At 30.3% G+C, this 24,418-nt stretch overlaps 1 protein-coding gene across 1 annotated transcript; it reads left to right on the forward strand.

Moving 5' to 3' along the window:
- The first annotated feature begins 12,654 nt into the window (after positions 1-12,654).
- On the forward strand, positions 12,655-23,478 carry LOC113402513 (paraplegin). The gene is made up of 15 exons (XM_026642800.2): positions 12,655-12,957; positions 13,392-13,547; positions 13,673-13,807; positions 15,402-15,539; positions 15,883-15,976; positions 16,681-16,814; positions 17,650-17,814; positions 18,111-18,262; positions 18,905-19,127; positions 19,666-19,799; positions 20,185-20,321; positions 21,142-21,344; positions 21,988-22,107; positions 22,687-22,872; positions 23,209-23,478. The coding sequence occupies exons 1-15, from the start codon at positions 12,781-12,783 to the stop codon at positions 23,413-23,415; spliced, it is 2,361 nt and encodes a 786-aa protein (XP_026498585.1). The 5' UTR covers positions 12,655-12,780; the 3' UTR covers positions 23,416-23,478.
- Positions 23,479-24,418: the final 940 nt, after the last annotated feature.

Consider the following 24,418-nt stretch of genomic DNA (forward strand, 5'->3'; position numbering starts at 1 on the left):
TATTCAATAAGATACTTCATATATAATAATAGATGATAAACGTTGAGACTTGTTAACGAGTTTAAGACGTTGCGCTAATTTTATATCAAAAGTGAATTAAACTCGTACAAGAGGCCTACTGAAATTATATAATATGAAGACCTCTTTTAATCACTGGAAACAAACTACCCTAATTTGATACAAAACATTGCCCTCGCTATATTATCATAGAGGTCCATAAATATTTCGTAGTTTAATACATTAATTATTACATGCAATAATCATTCGAACGATCGTACCATTTTTTTACATGTGTATGCATTGCGTGATGTCATCCTGACCGATTCCAGCCTTGGCTGCCATGTCATGAGAATAAAACTACAAAACACAGGGCATATTAGTAATGCTCAAGTGTGTGCGCAAAATTGTGTAGACTATTTATTTCCTCATTCCCATAAACCGACCGAAGCCAAACCTGACACGACCGGAAGTTCAGGTGCAGGTTCAATTTTTCGGGCTTTACATGTTTTCCTAGCGCTAACAATTTTTTTACTCGAAGCAACTATTGATAATTTATCGACAAAATCTAATGATTTCATTGTTAAACTCGCAAAATAATACTACTACGACCTTGAGGTAAACAAAATGATACAATAGCTTTTTGTAACTACAAATATGTTTTAAAACATTTTTTCTTATAAATAGACTTTAGATATATGAAAAACGAGCTTTTTATCAATATTTTTGTTTTAATAATTTTTATTGATATTAGATAATTTTCATGCTTTAGAACGTAAATTTACTACTCATTGTTTTTGTTTTAATACATATATAATATTTATAAAATTATTGTAGTATGATTATTTGATTGCAATTACTTATCATAATATATGTTTTGGAATTCTGTGACTTATAGTAAAGAAATAACAATATACCAGTAATTTGGAATTGAATTTTAATTTTGATTTATATCCACTCTAGTTAAGGAGGAAAAAAAATTGACCAATGCACGTCTTATTTTTCAGACAAAATCACTGATGATAATAATTTGATATACTTAATATATCTTATATGAATTCAATAAATTTCTCAGTATTATTATTTACAGAAGGCCTTCATTATAGAGACATAAAAATTAAAAATAGTTACTGTACAAATCGTGACCGAGTGGAATGGTGGCAAGAATGCTAGCAGCATTTCCCCAGTGAATCGCAATCATTTTGTTAAAAAATTAACCAGCCCTCACATCACCCGTGGAGGCAACAAAGCGAGGATAGGATAAATAATTAAAACGTAATGTAAAATTCATTATTTTATTTTTGCACTATTACTCTAAGTGTTTCACCCGCAAATGGTACAAAGACATAATATTAAAAAAGAGACAAATATTTGGTTCGTTTTATCCGCGACGGCTCTGGTTCTTGACACTGTTTCACCGACAGTAGATCCATAGGTCTCTTGCCATCAAGTGGCACGTAGCACAATAAGAGCAGGAATGTCTATGGTGGCAAGAGCTCTTTTTAAAGTATCATTAAGAGAACCTAGGTGGAAAAGCAAACCCTGAACTCCTTGGACAATAAATATGTAAACCATGTAATCCGAAAGAATCTACCTACTTTCCTTACAATATGTGCTAAAATATGTTCCCAGAGGCCTATTGATATAGATAAACATTCACTGTCTTAAAGTCTCCCACGATTTTTAGAGGGTAACATAGGCAACTCGTGAGCTGACTCTTTCGTTGATAACGCTAGAAACCTGACATGGTTTTTTTTGGCACTTCAAACTATGTAGTGTAACGTGATTGGCGAATCCTAAAACAAGTATTTGGTAATTTCCTTAGATATTTAGAGATATCGTCGTTATAGCACTTTTCCTTCCAGTTCTCTGTTGGCTTTGTAACTATGGTGCTATTGACTAAATTAGATTTTAAAATTCGTGAACTAAGGCCTGAAATCCTATGTTCAGAAAAGTGAACGATTAGAAGGGAAAAATATGAAATTTTCCTGACGCCGATGCCATCATATCAAATGAAGAGTATAACTTGGGTAGATTTTTTTCTAATGAATTTTTAAGGATGACATAAAATTTCACATTTTGAAAAATTCATCTTCAGACCATCTGCTAGGTACTTTACATTATTTTTAAAAATGTTAATATTTTTAAGATATTAAGTTATAAAATATAACCCTAAAATACAAAATTTGTAGTACTAATATCCTATGACAATACTTAATAACAATTAAGAGGTGTATGTATCTCTTTCTTATGCTGGATTGCTACTTGCTGCTCTATTATCTATGTTTACACTATACTAGCCATTTTTTTAAATTTTAATTGACATGGCAATGGCAACATTGTATTGTGATAAGTGCGAAGACTACGACTGAAAAATTAGGTTAGTTTTCAATTATTTTATTATTATTTGTAATTATTTAAGCTTAGTTTTTATCTTTAATTAATTATTGAAAGTTATTAGCCGTAAGTAGTATTTTTTATAGAGAAATAGTGCTAGTTAATTATTAAAGTATAATTATCATGGACATTTTCTATCTTTTTCTCAACATTTATGCAATACGTATAATATTTTTTTAGCCGATTGTTTTTTATTCGTAACAACATACTCAATAATAAAGATAAAACTAGGTACAACAAATGTATGTCCTAATTTAATCAGCACTGTTGTAAGTTATATAACAAATTAGTATGTTCAGAAATTATCAAACACTCACATTTAAAAATATTTCATTTTTTAAATTAATATATTTGAAGTGTGATTTAAAACAATTACAATAAAGTAATTTCTGTAATTTAATTCAATTGAATCTGAATATAATAAATAGATGAATTATATTCTTAATTTATCTCTTATAAAACAATTGTAATATCTAACTATTGGTGTTTCAGTTTATATGGCGATTGGTCGGTTCCTACGCAGGAACCTTGTCAGCATAACTTTTCCTACTTTGGCTGCAACATTCATTTTGCTCGATTGGAACCATACTAGAAAGTGGAAAGCTCAACAAAAGAAATAAAATGGCTATTTTTGGAATCACTCCACGCTTCATTTGGTTTGGTGTTCCTCTTACTGGATTCTTCATAGGAAAATACCTTGATGACCAGGAAACTCTTAGGATGACAAACTTCAGAGATAAATCTGCTCTGTATGGCGGTAGAGTAAAGGAAGGTGATCTACCATCTTGGCCTTAAATCATGATTTTAAACAATTAAAGTGTAGAGGATTTTTTGTGTTTAATAAATTTAGTATATGTACAGATTGTTTTATTGAAAATATTAATTTACATTCACGCTGTTGTTATTCAAGACAATTTATATTCTTCTTTTTTTTTTCAATCAAATTAATAACTTTGTAGAAATATATTGCAAAATACTGATTTAAAATCAATAGGCAAGTGCATGACATTTGTTATATGGAAATAGATAAAGTCATAATCTGCTTACTATTTTCCACCAGCACATTTTATTGCATAGGAGTTTATTGAGTCTGAATTGATGGATAGAAAATATATGCCCTTTTTTAAATAATTTGCATATAGGTAATACTTGAAATAACCATAACAACAATATATATTCAGTTTGTTTCTTCTTTCACAATGACATGTCAAGTCATTGCTGTCTTTTGTACCTGATTCTTCATGGAATATGGAAATATCAACAGACTATGCAGCCATTGAAATTAACTTGAACTTGAATGAAATTTCACTCTTCTTCAGCTTCATCTTCATCATTTATAAGATATTTTTCTCAAAAACTGGACTTGAGCCATTGGGTTGTAAACCCAAGGTGGCAGAGGATTTAAACTTCTTAGTATTACTGGACAGACAATCAAGTTTCTATAATACATATATACACTTTTATTTGAGTTATGGCTTAGGATAAACAACAACCAAATCATTGACAAATCTTAATGACAAGCAACCAACCAACACTGTTAGGATACTTACTTTGTAATTTCTTCAAATTAAATAGACAAGGGAACATACCTACTTAGATATGACCTATAACTTGTATCTAATCTATATCAGATACAAGGTATTAGATGTTTGAATATTAATCTGTTTGATATTACAGGTACATATGTAATTTAAAAATTTTATAAGTGCTTAATATTTTCAAAAGCTTATTGATAGATAAGAAAATTTGATTCGGACAATTGTAAAAATACATGATATACCTATATATAAAAATTGTATTTATCCTTATTATATAAAATATAAATTCCAGTAGTCAAATCTCATTTTAAAACATTTGTCCCTTCCCTGTTGCCTTTTTGCATGATGCATCCCTTCTACTACTTAGTTCTGAGGGTGGCTACATAAAAATAAGTTTTGCATTATTTAAATAACTAAAGTTTATTAGCTATTTTTAAAAAGTAGACAGTGGTTTGATAACTATTTGTATTTAATTAATAGTAATTAAATATTTTCAACACATCCTGAACTGACTAAGGTTTTAAAGTAAGTTAAATATATCACCCTATTTTAGAAATATCTAAAAAAATTGATTAAAATTTCATACAACAGTTGTTATTTAGCCATTATTTTGAATAAAACAAACCTATTTTAATCTTTATTTGTAAAGAAAAGATTTTGTTATCTAGAGATTAATAATACCCTGTTTTTATTTGCTAATTATTCGTTCAGGCTATATGTTTTAACTGTTTAATTTTAGATACTATATGATGAATTATATGAAAAAATCCAAAACTTATCTAAAATCGCATTTAAGTTCTTGGATCATTGGTGTCTACTTTCTTACATTGAATCAAACCTTTTTTTTATGTAACCTTTGACCTAACAATTAGGGTAAAGGCGGGATAGATGCCCCACTCTTTAAAATATCCTCCTAATTTTAAAAATATAAATTTTATATAAATAATGTCTATGAATTTAGCTAGTTCAAACCTTTATGTTTAACTATGATTTGTTTTTTTGGACCTATAAATTACAGTTTTTGCAGATTTTAGCTTTTTATGGAACTCCTTTGTTGAGGATAGATGCCTACCCGTATGGATAGTTGCCCCACCTTGAAAATACTATGAAGGAAGTTGCCTGCGGTGCGGGATAGAAGCCCTTTACACTGTATAAACGAAAAACAACCAAACTTTTATCAGGTTTTGAGGACAATTGGTGTTTTGGCAATAAAAGGCTACTCCTAAAACAAAAATTGTCTCCAAGAAACATGGGCATTATAATAAAAAGCATTTTGTAGTTTCTAAAATGTCTTAATTGTCATCGTTAGAATATAATTATCATATGAGATCAAATAAAATAACCATAATAAAATTCTAAAAGTATTTGTTGAACAAACATAGGAATTCTAAATTCTTATTTGGTATAAAATATTAATTATTAAGTTTCAACATGCATAATCATAAAAGTCATTCTTTTTTAAAAACTAAAATAATGCAATAAAGATTATCATTTTGTAATCCTACTTAAATGATGCTTAGCCGCATAGTGCTTTCAGCATTGCGTATAAGCTTTTCTGCGTTGTAACGACTGATATTTTTATTTGGATTAAGGCGCATAAATTGATTAGTTTACTGATTAAAATAGGTTTTAAATGGCCCAAACACTGCTCTGTCTAAAGGCTGTAAAGCTGAAGTTGTGTGACTAGGTAAACACAATAAAATTATGTCATTATCTGCAGCAGCTTGCAGCATCTTTGGCGCAGTTGAGTGTGATGATTGGCCGTCTACAATAAGCAGAACCTTACCATGCGGCTTCAGAGGTATGAAATGTTCTGTTAACCATTTATAAAAAAAGTGCAGCATTTATGTATGCAGATTTTTTGTTCATATATACTTTTGAGCCCATTGGAAGTCACTCTTCAAATTCTGGTTTCTTGTTCACACCTTTTATTATAGGAACTGGTGGAAGAAAATTACCAATTGCATTACAACAGCCAACAATTGTCATTGTTTCACCTTTCTTGGCAAATGTGACTGAATTGATGAATTTGGCACCTTTTTTTGCAATAATTTTTCCGGGTTTATTATTTAATTGGATACCGGATTCATCATTATTGTATAATCTTTCCGGTTTATCCAATAAATAATTTTCGGTTAAGACTTTGATCAAAAGATCATAGAAGTTATTTACTTCTTCTCTATGACCCTTGGCTCTAGCCACAGATAAGCCTTCAGCTTGTCTAAAAGACAGCTTTGGATTTCGTTCAATAAAACTTTTGAACCATGCAGCTCCAGCAATTTCGTTTTCGTGGTCAAAATTATGTTTTAGATCTAGCTATTCAGCAAATTGATAAGCTAACATACGTATGGATTGTCTATTTGGGGGAAATCCTGCATCTCCGAGCTTTAGAATGTGCTTTACTAGCCTTTCTTCATTGTCAAAATCCAAGCAAGGATGTTTTCCTACAAAAAATAATATTTACGTTAATAAATCTATTGGAAACAAACAAAGTTTGTAATATCTTGTATACCTAACATAACCTTTAATACATACCCAGTGTCTGCTTCGTTGTATTTTTAGCAGCATAACATCTTCTCAATGTTCTTGATGGGATTCCAAACTGTCGAAATATTTCATTTATCCCACATGGTCTTTCTGTCTATTTCCTCAAAAGCTGACTGCAATTGTTCTGGAGTCCAAGAACATACTCGAGCTCGCACTCCTTCCTTTCTTTTGTACTTTCGTGGCATGATTCTGCTACAATCAGTAAATATATAAATATATGTAAAAACATAAAAAATATAACAGAACACAAATATATGTTCAAAATATACACTGAAACCTCATATGAGTGCACATGGTGTATGGAAGGATAGATGCCCCTAAGGGCATGAGTATACATGGTGTACGGAAGGATAGATGCCCCAAGGGGCACCTATACCTCAAAAAACCAGGGCAACTATCCTTTTTGATAGGGATAGATACCCAAGTATTTTTTAAATAAATAGAAAACAAATGAACAACTATTTCCAATAAGATACATACTTGATGAATCAGTATATTGACGTAATAAAAAATATAACAGAATTAATAACTAATTATAAAGTTATACAACAGCAAATACTAACCTTTAAAACTTTGACGTGTTCGTAAAGTTCGCCTCGGAGATGAATTCACACACGAGCGAAACGCATCCTCACCGCACGACGGCCCGTGGTTAATTGAGGTGCGGGGTTACTACTTACTGCGGCTCTTAGTTATACTATTGTTTCTTAGTCGCGAGTTAGGTTTTTGAAAATGAGGCATCTATCCCGCCTTTACCCTATGTTAGGAAATTATTATTTTTTTTAAAGTAAGTTGGGAAACTTTGCCTCGATATTTATTATTATTTATAATTTGAACAAGTGTTGTCAGGTGGACGATTTGAGTCGTATTATGTTTAAACATATTTAAATATTTCAGGGTCAATATATAAAATGTTTACGTGATTAATACGACTTTCTCCCATATAAAAAAATCGAAATACCAGTTAATCAAAGTGAAGATGAAACATCATTTTTTTCAAGTCTACCACCCACCATCACCATCATACTCGTCGGGGATTTCCCTTATATCCAACAAACGATTATTCGTCTAATTTTAGAGTCACCTATCTAATGATAATAATTATAAACACTAGGTCCTAAAGTACAGTTTTGATTAGGATAATTCAGAAATTATAGTTATTATGGCTGAAAACTAAAAAAAGACTGTGTAAATCCATTGCGTATATTTTTATACTGATAAAGAAAATGCTTGAAACAATGAACAATAAAACTATATGTCTTACTCTTGGTTGTTTGCTGAGAGAATAGTCTATTTGACTGGTTTTTAAAATGCATTTTATATTATTTAGTAGAGGTTAAGGAACCCAGTAAAAGTTGTTTTTTTTAATTCTAGTACATATTTGCTGAAAGATATCAAAATAAAAATTCCATATTTAAATAGCGCGCGAAAACGCTACTTTGACAATATGGCGCTGCAATGCGGTTCGGTGACGTCACTTGCCTGTATTTTAATCTGTGGCACATATAATCCACATACAGTAGGCAAACGAGGTTAATAAGCAAGTGGCGTCATCATAAATCAGAAGCGTTTTGTGTCACGTGACAAACGTTTAAAAAATGCATTTTTATTTATGGATTTTTGAATAAATTAATTATTATTTTCAACTTTCGTTGATATATAACCATTTTTAAACTCATAATATATGCTGATTACATTAATTATCACTTTATTTTTCGCATTGTCAAATAGCCTATTGCTAAAATGATGACAAAGTTACAAGTTTTTTTTTAATGTACTTTATTTTTATATAAGGCACGGAATATTTGGCAATTTTAGTACCCATCGTAGGATCACCAATTCAAGACGTCTAGCAACACTGTTGTGTTCATAAATTGGCTATTACGCAGTAAAATTAATCAATAACTTGGCACTTTTTTATTTTTAGACGGAGCCCTCTATTCCCGGTCCCGTGCTGGGTGTAGAGGGCTCCGTCTTATAGTTGATAGTTCACCGTTAAAGTTTTAGCTGAATGCTGTTTCAAGCTGAGACAGATATCTAGATATCTCCTAGTACTAGCAAAGTAAGAATTATTATATTTTTTATAAATTAATTTAGTAATCTGAAATCGTTTTAAGGATTTTAGTTTCTGTAAATTGAATTAAATTATCTTTTTCATATTTTAATTGGGCAATGTAATGTAACTTGGGTGTTTTTTTTTTAGATGGCAGATATAAAACCACTTTTAAAACGCGCAAAGAAATTAATGGATGCTAAAAATTATATCCAAGCCGAAATATGTTGTAAAAAAATTTTAGAAATTAACCAACAAAATTACATAGCCTTAGCTTACCTTGGTAATATTCGAGGTAATTCGAATGAAGCTCTAGAATATTTGCAGAAAGCAATATCTTATGAACCAAAAAAACCATTGGCTTGGCAAAATTTGGCAAATTATTATGAAGGAAAACAAGGTTTACAATCAAAATTTACACTCTTACACATATATGATGAGATATTAAAATTGGAAATAGATAAAGAAATAGCTGAGGAAGTTATATCTAAAGTTGCAGAGATAGGATTTGCCCTCAAGGATTCCATGTCGCTTTGTATCCTTATAAATTATCTTTCTACAAAACCTGGACAGTACCTGTATAACTTCACTGAATTTCAGTTATTAGAGCTTTTGAACATTAATGTAGCACATGACGAAGAGCAATTATCAGTAATAACAAACAAGATCTCAGAAAATGTTATGAAAGATCCTACAAATAATTCAATTTGTATTTTATTGGGAAAAGTTATGCTACTGAATCGGAATTTTGTTCAAGCATTCGAACAATTGACAAAGTTGCCCTTCTTTGCATCTAATGTTTTATTTCGTATGTGGCTTTGCCGATATATGTGTACAGTCTATGCACAATATGAGTCGTTCTGGGGAATTGATATAGAGAAGTACTATGATGATATAATACAAGGGAATGCAAACTCCAAGTACCCCCAACTATTAAATAGTATGATCTTATACAATAACAAAAAATATGTTGATGCATATGTAGTTTGTAATCAACTTGTAGAATATGAAGAAGCTGGAGTAACTGAATCAATTTTCCTTATAAAATGTACATTCAAGACAAGGAATTGGGCTATTTCTGAAGTACTTGCTAAAATTTTTCTATCATATTCAACAGATTTTAATATTACACTGGAATTAAATAAATTTCTATTTCTGGCTTTAGCACAACAAAAAAAATGGCCTGAAGCAATAACTGCAGCTAGAAATGTACCCCATGCTGCACTACTTGTACATGAACAAGCAATGCTTGCAACCTGTTATATAGAAAACAAAGAAAACAATGAACATTTAATGAATATTTTACAACCAACAGCTTACTTTGTACAACTTAAAGCTCTGGCTCTAATGATAGATGGAAAATATGTGGAGTCGATTGACATGTTACAGAAAGATGCCGTGAACCCTATTAATCTATTTTACATTGGTAAGTCATACTGGCTGTTAAAGCAGTATGAAGTTGCATATTCACACTTCATCGAAGCAGTGGTGCTAGATCATAACTATGCTGATGCGTACTACTATATGGGAAAGTACTATGAAAAATTTAGGTTACAATTAGCAATGGCCAAAATATATTATGAAAAAGCTCATGAGCTGGACTACACAAACCCCAAAATTCTGAAATGTTTGAGTGATATTTATTTGAACTTGAATCTAAAGGAAGATAACTTTCTTTTATTAAGGAATGTTAATCATCTTGTCATAAGTCTTCCATGGCTGCATTACCGTTTAGCAGTTTATTTTAAAGAAAGAGATGAATTTAAGTCTTCTATTATACATTTTGAATATGTTGTTGAATATGATAAAAGTGACATACAATCTCTTATATACTTAGCTGAAGCATACCAGTTGGATGAACGTATAAATTTGTCAATAGAATGTTACAGTAAAATCATAGATATCAATCATACTAGAGAGTTATACTGCCTTTCTAGGATTGTTCTTATGCAGATTTCAGCAAAACGTCATCACGACGCACATATAACATATCAAAAGATGATAGAATTGAAACCCAAATGTCCGACAGTTCTAAAAGGAGCAATTGATTTTTATATGAAACTAGCAAAAATGTACACTGATGAAAATCAATATCATATTGCTAGAAATGTAGCACAAAAGTCTGTTAAATACTTAATTACTGCCATTAGTATTAGCAATGAGGTACTTCTATACTGGAAGATGTTAGCTAGTGCTATATTATTAATAGCAACACTACCTCGTGACCATAGCTATCTTCATATAAAATTCAATGAAAATGAAGAATTTGGTAATCTGGGTAGCATATTCATGAAAATTAACATGTTTAAACTGGGCTATTATTGCTTATGGCGCGGGCATTCACTGCTACCGTCTCACATAGAAAAGTACATTTGTCGAGAATTAGCATCAGAAATACACGAAGATGAGGTGTCTGTTCAATTTGCCAAACATATGTATGCTGGTTTTGTAATTGAGTATCAAGAAGAAGTGGGCTACAGGTAGAAGAAACAGGATTCAAGTGTAAATTATTATGATAATATAAAGACTATTATAGTTTAAATATATTATAATTAATTTTAAATAAAATGTATATTTTATGACTATTGTGCAATTCAAAACAAAAATACTACTTTAATTTACTATAGAAAATTCATTTACGGAATTTGTAAACAGCAATTGGCACACATGATTATTATAGCAATTTTAGTAGAACTTATTACAAATTATTATAAATTAAATTTTAATATAATAAAAATGCTATTTACATATATATTTCAAAAAAAGAATGTTGACAAAAGAAAAATATTGTAAGCACTGACGATGGCGACTGGATGATGACGACTGGGATAACGGGTTTAATATAATAGTGCAGTAATTATTTTCCTAATAGCAATTTCAGTAGAAAAGGTTAGTTATATGTAATTCATCAATAATACAATTATTATATATCATATACGAGTAGTTAAATGTGTAAATCCTGGAAACTATGTAGACAAGTTTCAATTTATAATATATGTGTCTATGTATTTTAATCAAATAAATGTGTTGAACTCATGAAAGTAATTTATTTAAATATCTAGCAATCAATAGGTGCTTTAAAAAACCTTTTTCTAATTATTATTGCTAACTCTTAAAATAAACTCTTGAAATAAATTCTTTACACAAAGGTATAGTAGTTTTTTCATTTTTGGGCTGAGCTCATGAAAATTTATGCTTTTTTCCTGAACAGAGGTAATTATAACATGAGATCCCTTAGTAATAACAAAAACAGTAAACAGCAGAATGCGTTTTTATTATAACAAAAAAAAAATGGACTGGGTATAGTACAGAATACATAACTACAAATAAAGTAATCTGAGGCATTTCTATAGTCCATTAAGCTTGAAAAACAAATATCAAGCTTCTTTGCTGCAAAAAGACCGGCATTGCCGTGGTGGTGTTGTGACTTTTATAGTTTGAAGTTTCCTTTGCATTTTCTTGAGTATGTGTTTTTATACACTCGCTTCAAAACGGTGAGGTATATCGTATTCCTTATAATTGTTATTATACCTAGTATTTTGTTAACAAATTTCGAAATACGCTATTTGACTGGTTTTTAAAATCAATTTTATATTATTTAGTAGAGGTTAAGGAGGTCTAGTACATATTTGCTGAAAAATATCAAATTAAAAATTCCATATTTAAATAGCGCGCGAAAACGCTACTTTGACAATATGCCGCTGCAATAGAGTCGGTGACGTCACTTGCCTGTATTTTAATCTGTGGCACATATAATCCAAATACAGTAGGCAAGCGAGGTTAACAAGCAAGTGACGTCATCATAAGCCCGACCAATCAGGAGTGTTTTGTGTCACGTGACAAACATTTAAAAAAATGCATTTTTATTTATGAATTTTTGAATAAATTAATTATTATTTTCAACTTTCGTTAACAAATAACCATTTTTAAACTCATAATTAATACTGATTACAATAATTGATACTTTATTTTTCTTATTGTCAAATAGCCTATTACAGTGTATTCTTTATTGTCTATATATTCTGTGGATCGCTATTAATTTTATACACTGTGCAGATAGAGGTGCCACGCCATATGCCAATGCCAAAAATAATAGTTTTTACTTTTTAAATACCTAATTACTTATTACAGTACATTATTCAACATTACTGAGAGCGTAGTGTATGTATGAATAAAAAAATGTTAGAAACAGTTATAATTTCATAACTTAATTGTCTTATTTGTATATTCGAACATACTATATTTTAAATGCTATCAATAAAACGCCTTCCGACATTATCGGCATTAAAATTTCAGTCAAAAATACAATTGAGAAAAAATGGAGTTGTCGAAACGGAGCTTAATAAACAGTGTTCAACAAATTTTGTTAATTTGTGTAAAACATTATCACTGTTGCACAACATAACGAATAAATCCAGACACCCAGTAAGTATGGGTCTAATTTTGACTTGTTAGGTAAACAATTCACTTTCTATAATAATTTTTATTAAAATTGCGCAATAACATTTTAACTAAGTTAGTTAAATGTAATTAAAATTTAATAAAGTGAAATATTTAACCATTATTTAGATACGTTAAAATTAATGCCTTAGTTTAAATGTTATGCAATCAATTTTTTATATTATTGTGTTATGATTCATATCTAAAATTTTAATCTACGTAGTTAAAGAAAATAAAACAATGGTATAAAATCAATTTTCATTCTTATAGAAATATCTATAAATCGACAGATTTTTTCATTATTAAAATAACACACAAAATATTATGTTTAATAATCAAATAAACAGTTTTAAATAGCTATGAAATTAAATAGACTAACACACAAACTATGTTAATCTGTATGTTTTTTTTTATTACAGCAATTAAAACAGTTCAATGCAGAATTTAAAGCAGCCTCATCTTTACTAAGAAGATCAAATCTGCCCGACCTAAGCTCAATCATTAATAGCACAAATGTTAGAAATCTTCATACAAGCTCATCCAGGAATAACAACCAGGAAAATAAAAATGATAAGGTGCTTAGAAGTTATAGTAAATTTCTCAAGATTATTGAGATTTTTATTTTGTTAGAATGTTGTATATATATCATCAAACATCTTTGTATGAATAATATAAATTAATTTTTGTTTTTTTTTTAAAGGACCAAAAAAAAAAGGAAAATGAAAATGCTAATATACCATCGCTTGTAATGAAAGCATTATTTTGGATGCTAACAACATTCACACTTATAATCCTAAGTTCATTCCTTCTGCCTGGAGATAATACACAAAATGAGGTAAAATTAAATAATTTATAGTTATTTTGTGTGTGCATGTTAAGTCTACATTTTTTTAAATTGATAACTTAATTTTTGTGATTAGTTTAAGTGATTCCTGGCAGACATATGTTTAACTAGGGCCACCCGAGCTTTGCAATTAATTGATAAAGAGAATTATTTGATATAAACATAATTTATCTGTTTTAGCACTCACATATAATGTAGCTTGTGAATATTTTTTAGACTTGGATATTTAGTTTCCAAGATTACCCCTACAAACAAACAAATTTAACCTTTTTATAATATTAGTACAGATATAAATTCAATTTGAAAGTTTGCATTTCTGCTATGTTTTGTTTTTATTTTATTCTAATTAAATGGCAAAAGAGGTGTAAGATTATTTTCATTTACCTATTAAATAAACATATATTATTATTATTACGTCAAAAGTTTGGCTATTCAATATATTTAACCCAACTAAGCCAATTAATATTGACAATGTTTTTTGCCTATATGTAATTGTTTAATGCAACACACACACACACACACATCTGTGTGTTGCATTTTCCCAACTACATGTTTTATACTTGTATAATTATGAATGTTTTTAGTTTATCTGTACCTATCATATTTTATAAGTCTAAAATATATAGAACATCAATTGGATTAGAAGTTTTATTGGAAACAAAATGTTTTTCTTTAAGTTAGTTATTGATTTGGCTATATATTCTTATATTTGTTCTTTTTAATATGTATAATAGAACCTATATAGGTTCTTGTTATTAAAATAAATTTTCATAATACTTCATAATATATTTCTTATAGAGGACTTGAACTATGTTACTGCCATTTGCGAATTTTTTTTTTACTATTTTTCATTAATTGTCAGATATTGTTTGTGATTTGTAATTATTACTTATTTGCAATGCCTTCTTACTTGTATCCCAAGATCTGTCCGAGGATCACATATATTATATAGATCAAATTGGCAAACCTTCTAAAAATTAGAAATTTGCAAAGTTTTAATAAATAAATTAGGGAATTTAATCATTAATTGCACTTTCATTTGTTCAAATACATATTTTATATATTTGGTAAGATGTCAAAAAAAATGGTTTAGAGCAACCATGTTATCCGGAGATCCAGATGTCTTCAAAATAAATCAACTTGGTTGAAAATTAGATCAGAATACTTCCATTTGTGATATTATTTTATCCATATCGTAGTCATTCATTTCTCATGAGCTTTATGTCTTTTGCTGCGACCGCTTCTGCTGAAAGTTAAATATGATATTGAATAAACAGTACTTGCTTAAAATGAAAGAAATATAATTTAAGACTTAACTTAGTCAAGTTTAATATGTTAATATGTTATACAGTCTGTGTGCTAATTTAATATTTAATAATCCATTTAACGAAAGTGATGTTTTATATAAATTATAAAGGAATAATATAAATTAATTTAAACATAAAAGTATAAAATTTCATTTACTGTGGTGATGATAAAATTTTAAGCAAAGGCGATTTATTTATTTTTTTTTGCATTTTATTTATCTTGCAGTTAATTTGTAAATTTATAAGCTTGTTTTAAAATATATATTTGTTCTATTCAGCTCATACGGTACGTGTCATGGAACGAGTTTGTCTATTCAATGTTATCAAAAGGTGAAGTGGAAGAAATAGTAGTTCGACCAGACTTAGAAATAGTCACCATTATTCTATATGAAGGTGCAGTTATTAAAGGAAAGAAGGTATGAAAACTATATATTATTTAATCTACATAAATAGTATATCAAGATATTATTTAATCTGGGTGTAGGCCACTTCTATGCTTACCTAGTAAAAAATATACATTTGTTTATGGTTATTTTAAATATAAACAAATTGTTTAAATTTATAGAGTATTAGTGTATTGCAAATTTTACGGTTTTATTCTTTGTAACATTATCATGCAGTATTGATTATTACTCTTACTTAAAATAAACAATACACATTATATTTTCAGTTTTGTAGGGACCCGGTGATTAAAAATGCAAATTAATGAAAAAAATAACCTAATTCAATTACATATGTATTTTGTCATTATCATTTTAGACAACACACCGGGTCTATCACATGAACGTCGGCAACATACACCGCTTCGAAGAGAAACTGCGTGAGACTGAACAAAGTATTGGCGTTAAAGAAGGTAAGAAATAAAATATTCGTATTAGAAAAATAACTTACAACAGGTCAATATAAGAGTTCTTACGAAAATACATTTGGCGTGATGATTATAAAAAAGTGATTTTGCTATTTTTGCTGGGCAAATATTTTCCTCTTATAATCCAATACTTTTAATATTCATGGATGTGAATCCATGCTATAATTTCAAAAATAAATATTATTAGAAAAGTAAGTATACTAGTATATTGTATAATGAATAAATAACATCATTATTTAAACCGGGAATATTTAGTAGAGCATACTTTTAGTGGACTTCTGTCATTTAACTCAGTGTGCGTGTGACTACATAGATACTTTGAGCGTAGCCATACAACTCACACGAGCAGCTTATATTGCATACTTGTGCTGTAATGATTTCAAAAAGGATTGGGTCAGGCCATCTTTCATTGAACTATCTATATCACATTTCGCATCTCGAGGAAACTTAAAGAACAGAACAGAGAGAGCTGCAATATAATTTAAATCTACTGGATACCGGTGTTTTCGAAACTCACTTAGTAGAACTCATGATATTATCAATATATATATATATAACCCTATCAATATAATTCTCAGGAATAAGTTGAAGAAGTAAAATATATTATAAGAGAACAACAGGACTGATAATAGTCTCGTAATTGAATAGAGAAATAAAAAAGACTTAATTATATAAATTCTATTATACAGGTGTTCGCGTAATTTACGATAGAAACGGCAGCGTTGCTGGTAAAATCTTCACTACACTGCTGATCGCGGCTGTCATATTATCATTCTTGTATTCTACGAAGACAATGAAGATGAATATTAATATAGGCGGATTTGTAAGTAATAACTATAATATGGTATTTACTATCATATATTTGATTAATATTTACATGGTCAGTTGTATAATCTTGATATACGTAAAAAGAGGTTACTATTATTGGAGGTTGTATTCCTAAAAAGAAAAAAACGTATATATATATAAGTACATCCTTACTTATAGGTACTAATAGGTATTTTTTATAAAAACCTTTTGCATACTAATCATATACAATGGCAATGTTGAATCAGAGATAGCGCAACATGTTTAAGTAAAAATATGAGTAACAGGTTTTAAGGAATGAAAGAGGTTTTTGTTGCCGTGCTATTTTTGAAATTTTAAAAATATTTCCTTTAAAAACAATTTCCTAGCTATAGTAAGGGTTTTTGTCCGGGTCTGTCTTGGTATTGCTAATTTTATTTTATTTTATTTTCATTAGGACAACCAACAGTAGATACAATATCACATCCAAAATAAAAAATAAAAAATTACATTTCAAAATTATCAAGACAAAAGTTCTACTACTTACAGGTAGTCTCATCATGCATTATCATATTACACAATGTAACTATTGAAAATATGATTTCAACATAAGCATAATAATTAAAAATTAGAAATACAATACATTTTTAAACTATTATATAATAAATAATAATTAATAAGATAAACTATATGATTAGAATTGAGCACAAATGAAATTCTTTATTTTTCGATTGAATTGAGGTCGACTATCGTGACATATGTCTAATTATTATTTCAATATTAGCTTATAATATAATACTTATTTTTTTTTGTGTGCGATTATTTTACTAACAGTATTCTCATGTACGCCTAATTAAGTAATTAATTTACAGAGCCAGTTGAGACGTGCGAAGTTTACCCTCGTGGACTCGATGAGCGGGCAAGGCAAAGGAGTGAAGTTTGAGGATGTAGCTGGTCTAAAGGAAGCTAAGATTGAGGTTATGGAGTTTGTAGACTATTTGAAGCGACCCGAGCATTACAAGAGTCTTGGGGCCAAGGTAAGCATAAATAGTATAGTAGGATCAATCTTATACAAGTCTTATACTAAGAAAAAATGTATCTATTAAAAATAATGTAATAATTAATCTTTCTTATTGTATCTGTGATACATAAATATTTTATATAACATTTTATTTTAGATTATATTTCTAATAAATAGAATAGATAAAAATTGCAAATGTAATTTACTGCAGGGATAAAAAATATGTAATTACTCTTTGATTTATTTATTTTAGAACCTTTTCATTTCATACATGTACTATGTAACCAGCATAAATTGAATTTTATTTTGTAGGTACCAAGAGGAGCTCTACTACTTGGACCACCGGGCTGTGGTAAGACATTGCTAGCTAAGGCAGTGGCCACTGAATCTAATGTACCGTTCCTTTCTATGAATGGTTCAGAATTCATTGAAATGATTGGTGGACTTGGTGCAGCAAGAGTCAGGTAAATCGTCTAGTTAAATTTAAACAATTAAAATGCGGCGGAAGACACTTTGGTATTTATCGAAGATTTTTAAAAGACCAATTGTGAACATTTTCTTTGTCCATCATACCGAAGTATCATTTTCTTTTTTATAAAAGTTTCCACTTGTATGGTCAAAGAATGGTCCACACACTTTGAAATGATTCGGGGTCCAAACAGTGGGTGTTATTTCGGCTGCAGCTTGAAATTTAAAACTAAAATGTAATTTTGTTTCTATTTAAGAAATCCTGAATACATAAGTTTTTTAAAGTAATTACTAATTAAAGTAATTTTTAATCAATAGTTTTGTATATCTTATCTATATATCTTCAACAGGCACTACCTGATGGTCAGTGGTCACCGCGTTCCTTAGACATATTAAATAAGAAATATTAACCATCCCTTACATCTTCACCAAGCTCGGAAGCTGAAATGTTATCTCTTTTATGTCTGTTACACTGGCTAATAGTAGTAAGTGTTGTTGTTTGGCGGCAGAATATTTGATGAGTGGGTGGTAATTAAAGTTACGATACCAAATTTTTATGTATACCGTTATTCTGCCCGTGCGAAGCCGGGATGGGTAGCTAGTACTATACTGTGAACATGTTTTTACTTATTTTGTAGGGACTTATTCAAAGAGGCAAGTTCCCGCGCTCCTTGCATCATCTACATCGACGAGATGGATGCAGTTGGTAGAGCTCGATCTACTGGCGCTTCGTCGTTTGGCCCGGGTGGTGGGGAGGGAGAACAGACCCTGAATCAACTTCTAGTTGAGATGGATGGCATGAAGAGCCGTGAAGGAGTCGTTGTATTGGCTTCTACGAATCGTGCCGATGTTCTTGATAAGGTATTTTCAATTTCGATCCCGAGATCAGAGATCTTTGCCCAACGTATCACGGTTTGAATTTTAGTGATTTCTGATTCAATTCTGGCTTTAAGAGACGGGGTGTTAACAATTTAGAAAAGGAGTAGTTTAAAATTGAGTGAGCAAGTGTTATAACATTCACTAAAGAAAAATATCTACTTATAACAAAATAAAATAAAAATATCTCTACTTAAAATAACTTTACTAAATACCATCAGCGCTGTATAGATCTTTATTTACTCAAGAAGGCGCACCTGCGCTACATTTTTTTTTAAATAATCTTAACAATTACGATCTAATTTGTGTTTTTTTTTGCTGTTTACTCTAAGTCGTCTCTCATAGTACACCCGCTCATGTTAATGCACGCCGATATTAATTTAACGTTTCGCATTCGTGAATAAGTTTAAAACTATCGGTCTAAATAAAACCTTGTGCAATTGCTGAATGTGTATCTACCTTAAGGGTTGGTGTAGATTTTAATGAAAGATCTTTATAAAAGACATTAAATTTTCCTCTGCAGGCCTTGCTTCGTCCCGGTCGTTTCGACAGGCACATACTGATCGACCTACCGACTCTACAAGAACGGGAGGAAATATTCGATAGACATCTAAAGAACATCGTTTTGGATAAATTACCGCCATACTATGTTAAACGGTAATATTTTATTTTTTTATATGTATATATGATATTGTAAAAGTAACAACTGCTGAGCTAAGGTTTCCTCTTGCTTTTGAGGAAGTTTGGAACTTGTTCTACCACGCTGCTCCAATGTTGTATGGTGGATACACATATAGCATGATTTCATGAAATTAGACATGCTGTCTCTTACCGCCGAGGATGCGAAGTATTATAATTACATTGAAATTCAGTGGTGGTATCCTGGTATTAAAGGTTGTTAATTTAATTTTTACTTTTGTATGAGGTCGAGAACCTTGAATATAATTCATGGCTTACATTTGGTTTGGTGTCATTCGTGACAAATCAACTTATCTCGATATTTTTTTCATAATGACTACAATGTTACTTTATTCAATTACAGACTGGCCTATTTGACGCCCGGCTTCAGTGGTGCGGATATAGCAAACGTATGCAATGAGGCGGCACTTCATGCGGCGAGATATAAACAGAACATCGTCAAAGCGGCCGACCTGGAATACGCTGTCGAACGAGTTGTCGGTAAGTTGGAAATATATATTTCATTGTATGAGAATTAAAATGACAGTTGCTACATGATGGTGAGTTCGTTCATACTCGTCTTCATTATAACGCGTCTAATTTACTTATATATAAATTTTCTTTGTATATCTTCTTATCCCATTCCTGGACTCTGGGTTAACCAGAATATAGGGCCCTCGTGGACGTCCTTTTGACATTTTTACCTAACATTGCAAAAATGGTTTTGTACATCTAAATCCCCTTACCAAAATTATCAAAATTAATTTCAATATAAGCACATGCCCCGTGTACCCTTATTATTAAGTCGGTACTGCCGAAAAGTTACTATAAAATTAAAAAAATATTAATAATGTAATAATTAGTAACACCATAATTTTATAACAGAGAGCTGAAATACCCTAACATAATAATCTTATTAGATATAGAAGCCTGATGGTCGAGAACTTGAATAACTAATAATATTCTTTATGGGCTATTAATAGTTTTAAGTGGAAATACGTAGTATACTGGCATAGTATCGTATTATAAATAAAGAGATATTAGTCAAAAACTGTTAGTAATGCACAATATAGCTGAGATATTAAAAAATCGAATGATATTCGTAAATCAAAGGTTTGTTTGTTTGTTTGTTATCTTTATGTATTCTTCAATTGGAATGAGCTATAAATATCATGAAACTCAGTACGAGGTGCTAATATAATTATAGAAATATCATGTCAAATTATCAACTTTTCCGTCAGCCAGTTAGTAAAAATATGTAATTTTATATTGTATGATATACTCCTCTGTAATTTTTTCTTATGACATAAATTATTATCAGGTGGGACGGAAAAACGTAGCCACGCGATGTCACCAGCGGAGAAGAAGATAGTGGCATACCATGAGTCCGGCCACGCTCTAGTTGGATGGCTGCTTGAACACACGGACGCACTCCTGAAGGTCACGATAGTACCCCGGACTAATAAAGCGCTTGGGTTCGCTCAATACACCACCTCAGATCAAAAGTTGTATTCGAAGGAAGAGGTAAGAATTAAAATCAGTGTTATTCATTCATTAGTTCTTGAAATGACTTCAAACAAACATACGGTAATCAACAATTGTGAAATTATAGCTTACTTTTTGTTGGTTACTTTATTGGATAGGTTGTTCCAATTAAGTGTGAAAAATAAATATGACCTCTAATAATTAAATACGAGATTTGTCACTTGTTGTAAATTTAGCATTAAATCTTTTATTTTTCAAATATCATAAACTCATATAGAAGGCAAATACGTAATGAAATGAATAACATTTAAAATATCATTAAACTTGATTTGCGATAATTCAGCTGAGTTAAAAAACGTATGAGACAGTAAAAAGTATATTCTAAATATTAAAAATAGAATAAATAAAAAATTGTTTACAACCGGCGAAGATATTGATCTATATTTAAAATACACACAATTAATTCACTTTATTTGGTTTTCCCTTCCTTATTCCACGATTATTACTTCATTTAAGACCTATTCAATAAAAAAAAAACTACCAAAAACGGTTCACAAGCAGTGAACGGTTTAGTTTCAATATTAATATAAGGTCAATGAATTAGACCCAGTCGCAACAGTGTAAACATATTTGGACAAGAAAATTGTAAGTTATTAGTATATCATACTGTGCATTCTTGTAGCTCTTTGACCGCATGTGTATGGCGCTGGGAGGACGGGCCGCCGAAGCCATCACTTTCAACTCAATAACTACGGGCGCACAGAACGACCTAGAGAAAGTCACGAAAATCGCCTACGCCCAGGTAATACTATTATTAAGTAATATTTAGAACATGTATAATTGATTATTAGAATATAAACTTTGTTACTTTTTAAATGAATTAATTTATTATAATTGAATTCAAATAACAATAGAATAAACCATTTTTAAACCCATACAGCAAAACTTAAAATAGTTATCTTCCATTTTGAAGGCTAAGTCAGCCAGTGTAACTATGGCATACGGTGGATTGCACATTGCCAATGTAAGGAATGGTTAATATTTCTTACAATGCCAGTGTCTAGGAGTGCTGGTGGCCACCTAGCATCAATTGGTCCATATGCCCGTCCGCCACCTATACTATATAAAAAAGAACCTCCTCCACGACATATTTTATGTGGCTCGCAGCACACAAAGAGAGTACCGAACCTTTCTCACTCAATCTACTATGTTATCGAATAACTGACAGAATGAAGACAGGGTGCTTAAATTATAAGTATAAGATCTCCATTGCTGTGTATTGTATTGCTGCATAGTATTTGTGATATTTATTTTATTATTCTTTCTTCATAGAAATACGATTTATTTATGGTTATAATGTATTCAATTGTTTTGTTTCCAGGTGCGTGTCTTCGGAATGTCTCCAAGCGTAGGTTTGGTTTCGTTCCCGGACCTGAAGGATCGGGAGAAGAGTCCTTTCAGTAAAGCTCTGAAAAATCTTATTGATATGGAATCGAAGAAACTAATCGCAAAAGCTTATTATAGAACCGAAGAAGTGCTGAGGCAAAACAAAGACAAACTTAAAACGGTAAGATTTTTAACTTACATATAGAATATGGTATCTTTGACAGTAAATAAACAAGCGACATAGCGGGCGCAACCGAATGGGAGTCGTAAGCTCGAATAGGACTGTTCCTAAGTAACGGACCTCAGAAATAGCTTTATCATAGAAGATATTGATAATGCTTGTTATGTTTATCGAAAAAATGAAGAATTTTTGTTAATATTTATATCTATTAATATATTTTAATATCATCATTCTTTATTCTGTATTAATCACCTTATTTTTTTTAGCAATTCTAATGTATCTCATGTATTACTTACGAAAGTCAATACACAGTTTGAATTTAATAATTGTTTCCAGCTTGCCGAAGAGTTGATAAAGAAGGAGACGCTTAACTTCAAGGATGTTGAACGTATCCTGGGCCCTCCACCATATCCGAGGAAGAAATTCATCGATCCCATTGAATTTGAGAATAACTTGAGGAGTATGGAGAACTCAGCAAAGGCTGATGACAGTGGACCGGTTGGGGCACCTTCAGCGAAACCGAGCCCCCAACCCGAAATGTAGATTTTTATTGTTGTTTTGTTTGTAAGAATACTAATCTTATATCGAATATAGAATGAGAAATTATTAAGGATTTTTAGTTCTACACCTGCTTTTGTCTGCTTTTGAAATAAAATTCTGAGCTAGTAGCTGATATCATAAATGGCGCACTATTAAAAAAAAAGGCTTTTTGCTTTTTTACCATTTGCTGGCAAAATAAAGAGTAACTTAATTTTATTGTATTTTATATCAAATTAGTATTGTTTTATATAGATAATATTTAAAATGATGTTTGGTATTTATAGTAGACAGTAACAATAGAAATAAAAGGTTAAAAAAAAATATATTTTTTACTTTTGTTATGGTTATCATGGTTAGTCTTTTCTTAAACTATCAATAAGTAAATGTAATGTTTCTACATTCAATATATACATTTGAATTTGATATAAATTCGATTACTATCATTGATATTTATCAGTATATATTATACATGTATCGTAATATATTATATACGTAAAAAGACTCAGATGTGTTATCAGCGCTCGCAAACGAAGACTCAAAAATGTTCCAATTGGTTCCGTTTTGCGATTAGCCGCTTTGCGTACAGCTAGGACTCGAGTACTGGTGACAATAAAAACAAATCACATCGAGTCAATACTGATAGTATTCCCAGTACAATGTCGCTTAAATAAAACACAAAGCATCTCATACCATATGTAGATTTTTGTTCCAAGTGACATGTCACCACATGATATAAAACAAAGTCGCTTCCCGCTGTCTGTCTGTCCTTATGAATTATGGGTCTATACTTATATTTTTAAAACTACTGAGTTGAGTCATCTTTAATAGACTGGTGCCTTTTTTACGTTTAAAGAAAATTATTTTTATTACAAGTAATTAGGATAACCGCGGGCATCGATTTGTATTTGATATCAAAGACAATATAATTTAGTTTACTCTGCTTTAAATAAAAAATAGAAATAAAATTAGCATACATTACAATTCGATCATACATGTTAGTGCTACA

Source organism: Vanessa tameamea, chromosome Z, assembly GCF_037043105.1.
Source record: "Vanessa tameamea isolate UH-Manoa-2023 chromosome Z, ilVanTame1 primary haplotype, whole genome shotgun sequence".
NCBI lineage: Eukaryota > Metazoa > Arthropoda > Insecta > Lepidoptera > Nymphalidae > Vanessa > Vanessa tameamea.